Source organism: Mus caroli, chromosome 5, assembly GCF_900094665.2.
Source record: "Mus caroli chromosome 5, CAROLI_EIJ_v1.1, whole genome shotgun sequence".
In the NCBI taxonomy this organism is placed as follows: domain Eukaryota; kingdom Metazoa; phylum Chordata; class Mammalia; order Rodentia; family Muridae; genus Mus; species Mus caroli.
The window spans coordinates 5,166,146-5,179,028 of NC_034574.1; the positions used below are offsets into that span (position 1 = coordinate 5,166,146).

Sequence of the window (12,883 nt, forward strand, 5' to 3'; positions counted from 1 at the left end):
CTAAGCATTCTTCTTTTCCCAGGATTCATAACATGCCCCTTACTCCTCTCCATCCATCCCCTTCTCACTCTGATGTATGGAGCTGATAAGTAATCATGTTTTTCTATGGCTTTACAGCCCTTTTCCTTTGTAGCTGCAAGGTAAAAGCCTATGGCTCCACCTAGTACATGTCAACTGGTATGTAGGCCAGGCCAGGCTAGATAATATGGTATGAAGCTTGCTCATCCTCAAACCCTTGAAGTATCAGAACACCACCCTCCAGAATGCTCATGGTTGCTCTCTCTTGGGATATGAAGGAAAGGCCCCATCATCCTGCCTATAGTCCGATGCTCTGTCTCTTCCAGTGCTTTCCAATTTCATGGCTGCATGATGGCCCCTGTGGTCATAAAGCTCTCTCTGTAAATAAGGCACATTCTTAAGACTAATCTTGTATTGAAGTGCATGTTTGTTGTCTTCTCAGTTATCTTCTGCATTCTGAGGACAAGCCGTTTACATACTTATTATTCCAGCCTTTATTAAAGAGGTTTACAAAACTTGTTATACTCATGTCTCCTATTTTATATTTGAAAACTAGAAAGTTAGTTTTCCATTGTATGGCTTTGAAATACTTGTTACCATTCTATACTTTATAGATCCATTCATCCATGTGACTTCTCTTGAACAATTTCTCAAATAAGAATGGTCAATAGGAAGAGACTAGAGGTGGCTATCTCCTGGTCTTCAGCCCTTCCACCAGGCACATTTCATTGAATCAAGATAAATCCTCTGTCCAATAATCCTTCATAGTGACTTAAAAACTATGACACAAATTTGCTTTCCTTATCCAGGATCCGGTGTGCTTACACTATGATTATGTATTTCTGCCTTAAAATTGGTTTTATTTACTGGAATTTGGGGATTTCATCATCCAGTAAAAAAAGCTAGCCCAGATTCAGGAAGCACTTGAAGTACAAAGTGCTTCTAAGAATGACTTAATCTGTACAATAAATATTGAAAATTTGTGAATGTTTTCATTCAACTATGGTGAGAGACTTATTTATGCTAAATATTACTCTCTGTGTGCAGCCATTACACAGAGCATCCTGCTGTGATGGAGAAAGGAAGGCAATAAGCTCTGCACCTACCCAACTAGGAGGGAAGTAGATTTTATTGTGGAAAGTTGTATTAATTTTCTATTGCTATGCAGTAAATTGCAAACTTAGAGGCTTAAGATACACTGACTCAGCACCTTTACTAGTCAGAAGTCTGGGTGGGCAACACCAGGACCTTTCTGTTTAACGTCACACAAAGTGCGGGTCCCTGCCGGGGGTGGAGGGAGGATCTACACCCAAGTTCATAGCAGCAGACAGTCCAGTTATGCTCTTGTAGGTTGGCAACTGATGCACCCTTTTTTTGTCCTCATGGTTACTGGAGTGTCCACTTTTAGCTTGCAGAGGCTACAGGAATTTTCATGGTCTGGTTCTCAACCTTATTGCCGACACTGGGGGAACCTAACCTCTCACAGGATTCACATCTCTGAGTTTTGATTTACCACCAGATAGGGCAAATCCTGTTTTTGTAAAATTCTCAGTAAAGGCCAACTAACTGCCTTTGCTATTTATTACATTTTCAAAGCTATTTATTTTGGCTTCAAGTTAAAACTATGAAGAATGTGAAGAAGTAATGCTCTATTTCAAAAGTTGTCTAACATCGATATTTAATATTTACTACTGAATACATACCTTAACAAATTAAAGGAAGAGCCTTGGCAATGCCAGTATTGTTATTTCCTCTACCAAATGAAAAACCGAGACTCATAGAGAACTCTCTTCCCTCACATAAGTGCATTTAGCTACTCTAATTGAATTCCTCACAGTTTTTCAACTCATATATCATCGTGAGACTTGGAGGAAAGTAATTCTGGAAAACTGATGTGTTTGAAGGGTTTTGGTTTTCTACATAGATCTTCCTTATGAAAATGACTGATTCCAAAATATATTTGTATAGCAAAGTGAGAAGCTGAGGAGCTAAATGCAGGTCCCTTGTGTATATACTTTGGCTTCCAATTCTTCGTTTTTAAGGGATTTCTTCAAATCCCTTAAAAAGGGAATGTGTGTCTCTGCATTTCCATGTGTTTCTTGTGCCTTTTCTTATGTTTGTTTTGACCTCTTCTAAATTGCTCTTTTTTTCTTTTTTCTTTTTTCTTTTCTTTTCTTTTCTTTTGTGCCTTTTCTTATGTTTGTTTTGACCTCTTCTAAATTGCTCTTTTTTTCTTTTTTCTTTTCTTTTCTTTTCTTTTCTTTTCTTTTCTTTTCTTTTCTTTTCTTTTGGTTTTTCCAGACAGGGTATGTGAGTGCCTCTGTGTAGCTCTGGCTGTCCTGGAACTCACTTTGTAGACCAGGACAGCCTCAAATTCAGAAATCTGCCTGCCTCTGCCTCCCGAGTGCTGGGACTAAAGGTGTGCGCCACCACGCCCGGCGCTCTTTTTGTTTTATCTTATTATTATTATTATTCCTTAGATGCCTGTTTGTTTTCTAAGTGCAGACATAAAGGGTGTGGATCCGGATGGGAGGGGATGAATTGAAGAACTGGGAGAACTTAGGGTGGCAAAAACCATAATCATAATGTTTATATGAAACAAATTTATTTACAATGAAAAATGAGGGGGGATGTAGAAAGAAGGCTTCAGTATTTTAGTAAGAGCTATCAGACTGCAATCCCAAGCAGTCAGCGAAAATACGTAAAGAAGATGAAAACTATGTGCCACAATATTTTGCTTGTGTAGATTTGTTTCACCAAAAAAATACAACTAATCTTTTAACCTAAAGAAATTGAGATATCATTCCTAAGTCATAAGGAAAGCATGGAAACAAAGCTGATACAAACTCAACTAAGGTGCAGTTTCAGTTTTGAAATTCTAAAACAATGAACTAAGTCATGACTTGATTTTCAAATTGTAAATCTTTATTTTTCTACTTATGACAGACAGCCCAATAAAACATAAAACACTTTCTAAATTAAGGCTAACATACCTTATGTCTGTACCTTTTAAAAAGGATTTTTATTTTTATTTTCTTACATATTTAAAAAAATATGGGAGACCCTAAGAGAGCTTTTAGGTAGATTATATCTATTAATATTTACTGTACCTAGCATTCTAACTCATGAAATGGGAAAAACCTCTAAAGGATATCAACAACTTGGGTAATGTGCAAATTCCCAAAACAACAACAACAAAACTTTTTTTCAATACAGAGTTCAAATATTTTCAGTTCAGATAAAATAGCTTCTAATTAGATTAGACATACTTCATATTATCAAGTCTTACCTTAGCTCTGGAGGAACTGACATTTTCCATATTTTCAATGCTACAGATACAGTTTTGAGAAACTTTCCGGCAAGCCACTCTGATATAGTCCCAGAAGCTACGCGGGCTTTCATAGCCAAACCATGTTACTTGACCTTCAGAAGATAAATCGAAACACAGGATAAATAAAGCTAGTCTAGAAAATTAAAAATGCAAGAACAGTAAGCCTTGCTCTAGCAAGAAAACTAAGCCTGGTGAGTGTGGCCTGTCTGCTGTGGAGGCTGGGCAAGTGTTCCCCACAAACTCAAGCAACTTACAGTATCTAAAATGAGCAAGAGCCTAAATGAATGTGCTCACTTTTCATCTTCAGATTTATAGAATTGACTAAGAAAACTTATGTTTGAACAATCTGGCTCAAAAACTTTTAACCTTAAAATAAATATACATTTTTAAGTTTAACATGTCTTCAAATTATAAACAAATATGTTTTGAAAAACAGTGTTCTATTTCTGCCTCAACATGTTACAGTTTATACATTTTTTTCCTGACCACTGGAAACAGCATTCCAGTATCAACACATTCATCAGTTTAATGACACTGACTAAATTCCTGCTCTATGGAACAGATTTTATTTGCTTTAACTTCCAATTTTTAAAAGCATTTTTCCTCACAGATGAACTTTTTAAAGTACTCTTTTCAGTTTCTGAGAGCACACTGCACTTACATTATTTTCCCCATCCCTTTCCTCCCTCCAAATCTTGACACATCTTGACAAATCTTGACAAATCTTGACCTTCTTTGCTGTCTTTCAAATTAACCGGCTCAGTCCCTATAGTGTTTAACAACCACTTTGGAAAGTATTATAAACCTTGGCCAAATTGTTTAAAAGTTCTAGTATAGTTCTACAGGAAAACTCCAAGGTCAAATTTCTTAAATCATACTCAAAACAAAAGACATTTCCTTTTCTCATGAGAAAACCCTAAACTCCCCCATAGGACACTGACATCATTCCAAACAACCAGCTCCTTTATTAAAGTATACAACAAGCACACAGAATAATATTTCATGAAAAATCAGATGAAGGTTTATAGAGTGGTGCCACATCTATCTTACCTCAGATTGTAACAGTTTAACAAATATTAAAATTGGAAACATCAGAGAGAATCTACTACATCAAACTACAGCTATAAAATGTTCCAACATTAAAATGCAAATAAGAATAGAATGCTTGCTCTCAAAATAATAATATCAATTATTAATGTTTAAGTCATTCTTACATTATCTCTATCCTGAAAAAATATTTGCTATGTTGTTTATTATTTGTAGAACCAAAAATTTACTAAAACATAATAACAATTTTCATGAGATACCATTAAAGAAAAATAACCTATAACATAATTAGACTTATGCCAAAAGCTTAATAAATCCATCATATAATGTGAAGAGACCTCCTGAGTCATTTTAGACTCGGTTTATGACAGTTAGTACACTAGCTAATACTCTCTTACTATTTTCACTCCACTGCAAGAGGTCATGGGAAAATGTTTGACTTAAAATACATACTTACTTGAAGGATATTAAGTGTTTTAATCATAATTAATCATCTTTTTCTAGACTGAGTAAAAGGGACCAGGCACAAACAGACCAAACAAGAATCCACTGGATTCCATGTTATCCATAGACAAGTTTTAACAATGTTTTCATTTTATGGATGGAAAAACAGGTGTTCAAAGACTGCCACAACCAAGCATATATTTTTCTTCTAGCCTCACGAGTCTGAATGATAGAGGAGAATCAGTTAGTTGGTTTTCCTGTTGGTTTTGAATTCTCACTGACAGTCCCAGAAAGAAGGGGTAGTGGGAACATAAGGAAACACACTGTATCTGGGACTTTCTCACATAATATTTAAATCCTTAGTACACCTGCTCTCTTCCTGTAAATAATGAGGAAAAAAAAAAGCTTTGCCAGTCTCTGTGAGTTTATATGTATATCAGTCCTGTTGTATGTGAAACACAGTGTTCCATTAGAGTCATCTATCACCTTTGGCTCTTACTAGCATTCAATTTCTTCTTCTGTATAGATCCCTGGACCTTGAGAGGATGGGTATGATGAAGACATTTCATTTAGAACTGATCATTCCAAAGTCTCTCTCTGCACACTGTTCAATTGTGGCTCTCTGAATTAATTCCCAGCTATGGAAAAAAGAAGCTTTTCTGATGAGGGTTGAACAAGGATCTATGGATCTAACTGTATTGCATTAGGAGATATTTTACTAATATATTCCTTTGGCAAAATCACAGTATTAGGTTTCTCTTAGTGTCATGGCCTATCTAGTTTCAGGTTCTTGACCACTTTAGCAATGACAATTCATCTCATGGAGTAAGTCTTAAATCTATTCAAAGAGATTTTGGTTGCTTCCAAAACATTGTATAGTATATGGTGTAAGCACTTTCGTGTTAAAGGCCATATGGATTATATGTAATGTCTATGGATGGTTACTTTTCTACTCCCATAGTATACAGAATACCTTCTAGCACTACAAACATTAGCAGAGGTGAAGCTTCTAGTTAGGCACAGCTGGGCCTCTCTGTGTTTGATTACATTAATAGGTGTTGTCTTCAGCAGTAGGGTCTTAACATTGTTGTGAACAACAACTAGCACCCTTGGCAATATTCTGTGGTTTTTTGGAGGGTTCAGCTAGATTTTGACAATGACTCAACAGGATGTAACCAATTTCTGGCAGTTGAGGATTCCTTGTTGACATAAGATGTCTAGGTGGGGACATTGTCTCTCTCCCCCATTATCCGGTAACTTCATTTAGATGCCTTTCATAGATGTATGTGTTCTAGGAACCTTCTACAATGGTAGGTTTCTAAATGTTTTTTCTCAAATAACCTTTAGTGTTAGTTGTCCCTCCCCGCATCCCTCCTTTACCCTGCTCTCCCATCTCCTTCTGTATTTAATCCTATGGTTCTAGTGCCTCCTCTTCTCTCCATAAGACGATATTCTATCTTCCCTCTCTTCTCCAGGTCCCTTATTAACTACATGGTTTGTGGTTATTCAAACTCTTGGACACATATGGGAAGCTTAAAAGTTACCATACACATATAAGACAGAACATACAATATCTGCCTTTTGGGTCTCTGTTAGCTCAAACAGCATGATTTTTTTCTACATCTATCCATTTACCTGAGAATATCGTAGTTTCATTTTTCCTAACAGCTGTATAATATTCCACTGTATAAATATACCCCATCCATTTTTATTACCTATTCATCAGTTGATAGACATTTAGGCTGTTTCCAATTTCTGGCTATTATAAATAATGCAGCAATGAACATAGATTACTAAATATCTCAGTAAAAAGGGGATAGAGTCCATTGGGTATATGCCAAGAAGTGGTAATTTGATTTTAAGGTAGCACCACACTGGTTTCCATCATGGCTATTTAAGTTTGCATTCTCATCAACAATGACTGTTTCCTATTCTCCATGTCTTCTCTAGCTTAAATTCACTCTCATTTGTTTTATTGATCTTAGTAATTCTGACTGATATAAGATGAAATCACAAAGTAGTTTTAATTTGCATTTCCCTGATGACTAAGGATGTTGAACATTTCTTTAATGGTTTCTCAGTCATTTGTGTTTTCTCTTTTGAGGACTTTGCTTAGTTCTATAACCTGTTTTTAAATTGGATAATCTGTTTCCTTGATGTTCAAGTTTTCTAATTCTTTATATATGCTAAATACTACCCCCCGTTTCTCTGTCTCTCTGTCTCTCTCTCTCTCTCTCTCTATATATATATATACATACATACATGTGTATGTATATATACATACATACATATCTATATATCTATATCTATATATATATGATTGGTAATGATATTTTCATATCCTGTAGGCTATTACTATGTTCATGATGTGTCTTTTGACATATAAAAGATTTTCAGCTACATGAAGTCCCATTTATTGATTGTTCACTTTAGTGCCTATGCTATCAGTGTCCTATTCAAGAAGTCCTTTCCTGTGTCAATGATTTCAAGCCTTTTCTCCACTTTCTCTTTTATTAGATTCAGAATATCTGGTCTTACGTTGATGTTCTTTATCCTTTTGGAGTTTTGTTCAGTGTGATATAGACAAATTTGCATTCTTCTACATTCAGTTTGACCAGCACAATTTGTTGAAGATGGTGACTTTTCTCCAGTGTGTATTTTTGGCTTATCAAAAATCAGGTGTCTATAGGTTATGAAGACGCCCATCTTGATCTTCAGTTCAATTCCATTGGTCAACATGTCTGTTTTTATGCCAATAGCATGCTGTTTCATTACTGTAATACAACCTGAAATCTGAAGGATTGTTACATCTTCTGGTGTCTTCTTCAATTTCTTTCTTCAGTATCTTAAAAGTTTTACTATGTAACTATATCACTTGCTTGATTAGAGTTATTCCAAGAGTATTTGTTGTTGTTGCTATTGTTAATGGTAATATTTCCCTGGCTTCTATCTCAATATGTTTGTCATAAGTGTGTGTGTGTGTGTGTGTGTGTGTATGTGTGTACAAAAGCTACATTTTTTGTATCTTGTTATTTTTGTTGAAAATGTTTATCAACTGTAGAAGTTTCCTGGTGAAGTTTTTAAGAGCCGTTAAGTATAAAAGCTTATCAATTTTAAATAAAGGCACTCTGTCTTCTTCATTCCCTATTTGTACCCCTTGATTTTTTCAGTAGTCTGACTGTGCTACCCAAGACTTCCAATACTATATCGAGTAGGTATGGATAGAGTGAATATCCTAATTTCAGTTGAAATGCTTTGTGTTTCTCACTGCTTAAGTTGTTGCTCGCTGTAAGCTTGCTCTTAATTGGCTTCATTATGCTGAGGTCATTTGTAGTCTGTCCAAATATTTTATCATATAGGGGTGCTGGGTTTTGTAAACATCATCTAGTGAGATGATCATGTGTTTTGCCTTTTTTTGGATTACATTGGACTGATGTTGAACAATTCCTGCATCTCTGGGGTGAAGCCAACTTGATCATGGTAGATGATCTTTTCCATGTCTTCTTGGACTTGGTTTGCAATATTTTATTGATCATCATATGTTGCAAGGAATTTCTTTTCGGGTCCTGTCTACTTGGTGTTCTGTATGCTTCTTCTGCTTTGAATGACATTTTGTTTGTTTACTTATGGTTTTTTGAGACAAGGTTTCTGTGTGTAGCCTTGGCTTCCTGGAATTTGCTCTGTAGACCAGGTTGGTCTTGACCTCAAGAGATCCACCTGCCTCTGAAGACTGAGCAGCTTCATGGGCAGCTTTGGGTTGAGGCAATTTTATACTGTAATTTTGTTAAAAGTCTTTCTCCGTGCCTTTGACCTGGGTTTCTTCTTCCTCATCTAATTCTATTATTTGTTGGTTTGATCTTTTTATAATATCCCAGATTTCCTGGATGTTTTGTGCCTGGGTTTTATATATTCAACATCCCTGACTGAGCTATCTAGTCTATCTTGTCTTTAAGACCTAAAATTCTCTCTTCCATGTCTTTTAACCTGTTGGTGAGGCTTAACTCTGAGGATTTTTAAAAAATCTGACGTCCAATATTTTTAATTTTTAGTTTTATTTCAGTTTGGGTTTTCTTTAGTGTTTCTATTTGTTAAATGTCTTGAAGTATTTTCATTACTTCAACTGTGTTTTATTAGTCTTCATTAAGACATTTATTCATGTCCTCTTTAAGGTACTTGAACAAATTCATAATTGCTATTTTGAGATCTTTATCTTGAGCGTAGACTAATTTGTTTTTGTAGGGCCTATTGCAATAAGGTCGTTGGCTTCTAGAGGAGGCATATTATCTTCAATGTTCATGTGCTAGGATCTAGGCAACTGGGAATCCTTAGGGATCTAGGAATCCTTAGTGGAGAATGTTTCTATACATTGGCAAGTATTAACAAAGCAATGACATTGTGCTTAAAAAGAAAGGTTGGAAGAGATGGTAGGAAAGAACTAGGGCGTACCTGGGTCTATACAGAACCTGAGTTCTCAGGAAATGAAGGAGAGCTGTGGAGAGGAGCTCTTTTTGGAAGGCTGCAGTAAGATGAGGAATAACTCTGGAGAGACCAGAGTAAGAACAGGAAGGACAGTAAAAGTCACTTAACTTGTCCCTAGCTAGTATGGTCACTGGGTGTCTCTGATAGAAACAATTTCTGAGGCTCATCAGGTGTCACAAAGGAATGAAATGGGATAGAAGGAACAGCTGAGACAGGTGGCAGGAAAGAGGCAGGAGAGCCTGATTATCCAACAAGGGGCAGAGTCCCCTGGGAATGGCAGTTGCGTGAGAGCTCATACTGCAATTTAGCTAAAAATAAAGCAATGCTTTTCTATTCTGTCATTTCCATCATTTCATAGGTTGTGATCTTAAAATGTATTATATACAACTTTTCTTCAACTTCTAGAAGGCTGCTTTAAAATGTTATTTATAAGTTGGATATGATGAGTCCTAACTAGTCGCAGAGGGTCTGTGAGCTTGAGAAAAGGCTAGGCTATTTAGCAAATTCAAGGCCAGCATGGGCTATGGAGAAGATTCCTGTCTTCAAAAAACAAAAAAACATAAAACAACAAAAAACCCAAACAAAACCAAAAACCAACCAAACCAAACCAAACAAACAAACAAAAAAGCAAGCCAGCACAGAGCATATCTTTAATCCCAGCACTCCCTAGGCAGAGGCAAGAAGGCCTTTGTGAGTCTAAGGTTAGCCTGGCTTACATAGTCTGGCTAGCCAGGAATATATACTGAGATACTGTATTAAAAATATAAAGCTCCTTGGGTACTTTCTCTAGCTCCTTCATTGGGGGCCCTGTGTTCCATCCAATAGATGACTGTGAGCATCCACTTCTGTATTTGCCAGGCACTCGCATAGCCTCACAAGAGACAGATATATCAGAGCTGAAGGGGTCTGCAACCCTATAGGAGGAAGAACAATATGAACTAATCAGTACTCCCAGAGCTCATGCTGCATATGTAGCAGAAGATGGCCTAGTTGGCTATCATTAATTAGGAGGAGAGGCCCTTGGTTTTATGAAGATTATTTGCCCCAGTACAAGGAAATGCCAGGGAAGGAGGTGGGANTGTGTGGATTGGGGAGCAGGGAGGGAAGATAGGGGACTTTCGGGATAGCATTTGAAATGTAAATGAAGAAAATATCTAATAAAAAATATATAAAGCAATGTGTCTCTATCTGCATATATAGTAGAGGATGGCCTAGTTGGCCATCAGTGGAAGGAGAGGCCCTTGGTCTTGCCCAAGTATAGGGCCCCAGTATAGGGGAATGCCAGGGCCAGGAAGTAGGAGTGGGTGGGTTGGGGAGCAGGGGGGGAGAGGAGGGTATAGGGGATTTTCTGAGGGAAACTAGGAAAGGGAATAGCATTTGAAATGTAAATGAAGAAAACATCTAATAAAAAATAAATCTTAAAAAATATAGAAAGCAAAGTAAGACATAGTTAATATATCTAAACACACACACACACACAGAATTAAAGAAAGTTGTGAGGAGTAGTGTTTGTGGACCCAACAATTTAAAAATTGGGAATACCTAAATCATTCAAATGTTCTTTAAGTTTTTAAATCAAAATTTCTTTAAAACAAATAAATATATAATTTTAATAAAAAGGAATTAGACTATATAAACAATGACAACTAGATAAATAAATGTATAAAATTCAACTGTCAATGAATAGAAATTAATACTTTCCATAGAGTTAAAGTATTTAAATTTATATGAACAAAACAATTCTAAATTATATCAAATATAATTGAACATATAGTCATTTCAGTTTGATGTAAGGTATCAAAACAAAAAGCAACATTTAAAGTAAAAGTATAGTATATATGCAAATACAATAAACTTTCTGAACTAGTTATTCCACTCCGAATATTATGGTATCAGAATAGTTATAGATTACAGCAGGAAATTAGCACTAGTCTGCTGATAAGAGTATCTTGCAGTTAATTTCTGTTTTTAAAGGGTGATGGGTAAAATTAGCAAAAATTTACAAACAATTTAAGAAAAGCATCTCACTAAAATTAGAAAATCAGAAAAATGTATAATTGAGATTATAACACACTTCAAATATGAAGTCTCCTAAATTTTACCATGTTCTGTGTTCTACAAAATACAAATGTTTATTGTAAGAGGAGATGTTAGAGCAGTAAAGTAACCACAACTGTTAATAAGTTTATATAATAAAATTTACAGGCATATCAAATATGACATCTTGATGATTATAAAATCTCAGATCACTTTATGCAAGTAATTTACAAGTTAAGCTGGAAATTTGCAGTTTTTCTGGTGAAAAATCAAAAGGCTACGATTAAATATATTTTAACATGAAGTACTACTGGATACCATCAATTAATGAAAAAGTCCCCTAAGTTGAATTATGTGATAGAATACATCTATACTTTGAATTCTGTGGTTTGTTGGGATTTCCAAAGTAGGACTCCTATAAAATAAGCTTGAACAAGTCTCCAGGGTTTTGAGATTAAAAACATTTTTAAAAAACTCTGTAAATAAGTAAATTTCAAATTTGAGATTAAAATGACTCCTTGATCTAGATGTAAAATATGAAGGCCATTTATCTCTATTTCTTAACAAATAAAAATATTTGAGATGTTGTTTTTTCTTCCCCCCATACACTAACTTAGTACTATAACTATCACATGATCTAAGCAAAAGCAAGTGTTTAATATTCAGGGGCTGTTTTAGAATTTTAGACTTTCAATGCTATATATTTTTACCAACAAATAAAAAGTTACATATTAGCACCTATGAAATGAGATATCAGAATATAGTAATCAATATACACAATGTTGGTAAAACCCTTTGTGGTAGCCAATATAACAACATATAAAATTCAAATTTTATAAACTCTTTATTTTTAATAAGCACATCCAATAGTTTATTAGCTACTGTTAATAGAAAATAACTTCAAGAAAATAAAATATTATGTTAAAAATAAATTTAACTGACACATATTATGTCCCTGGAAAGAAAAATCTTTTTTTTAAATTTTATTAGATATTTTATTCATTTACATTTCAAATGCTATCCTGAAAGTCCCCTATAACTTCCCCCCACCCTCTCCCCAACCCACCCACTCCCTCTTCCTGGCCCTGGCATTCCCCTGTACTGGGGCATATAATCTTTGCAAGACCAAGGTCCTCTCTTCCCACTGATGGCTGACTAGGCCATCCTCTGCTACATATGCAACTAGTGACACAGCTCTGGGGGGTACTGGTTAGTTCATATTGTTGTTCCTCCTATAGGGTTGCAGACCCCGTTAGCTCCTTGGGTACTTTCTTTAGCTCCTTCATTGGGGGCCCTGTGTTCTATCCAATAGATGACTGTGAGCATCCACTTCTGTATTTGCCAGGCCCTGCCATAGCCTCACAAGAGATAGCTATATCAGGGTCCTGTCAGCAAAATCTTGCTGGCATATGCAATAGTGTCTGGGTTTGGTGGTTGTTTATGGGATGGACCCCTGGGTGGGGCAGTCTCTGGATGATCCTTCCTTCCATCTTTGCTCTGAACTTTGTCTTTCTGTAACTCCTTCCA

At 35.8% G+C, this 12,883-nt stretch overlaps 2 protein-coding genes across 5 annotated transcripts in view; one reads left to right on the forward strand and one right to left on the reverse strand.

The window, feature by feature from the left end:
- The window catches only part of Rundc3b (RUN domain containing 3B), a 121,075-nt gene that overhangs the window by 72,675 nt on the left and 35,517 nt on the right, over window positions 1-12,883 (reverse strand). For all 4 annotated transcript variants that reach the window (XM_029477073.1, XM_021163319.2, XM_021163318.2 and 1 more), the window contains exon 3: window positions 3,308-3,441. In XM_029477073.1, coding sequence (XP_029332933.1) covers window positions 3,308-3,441 — 134 coding nt within the window. The remainder of the gene's footprint in view (window positions 1-3,307; window positions 3,442-12,883) is intronic.
- The window catches only part of Abcb1 (ATP binding cassette subfamily B member 1), a 158,361-nt gene that overhangs the window by 6,333 nt on the left and 139,145 nt on the right, over window positions 1-12,883 (forward strand). The gene's annotated exons all lie outside the window — the stretch shown is intronic.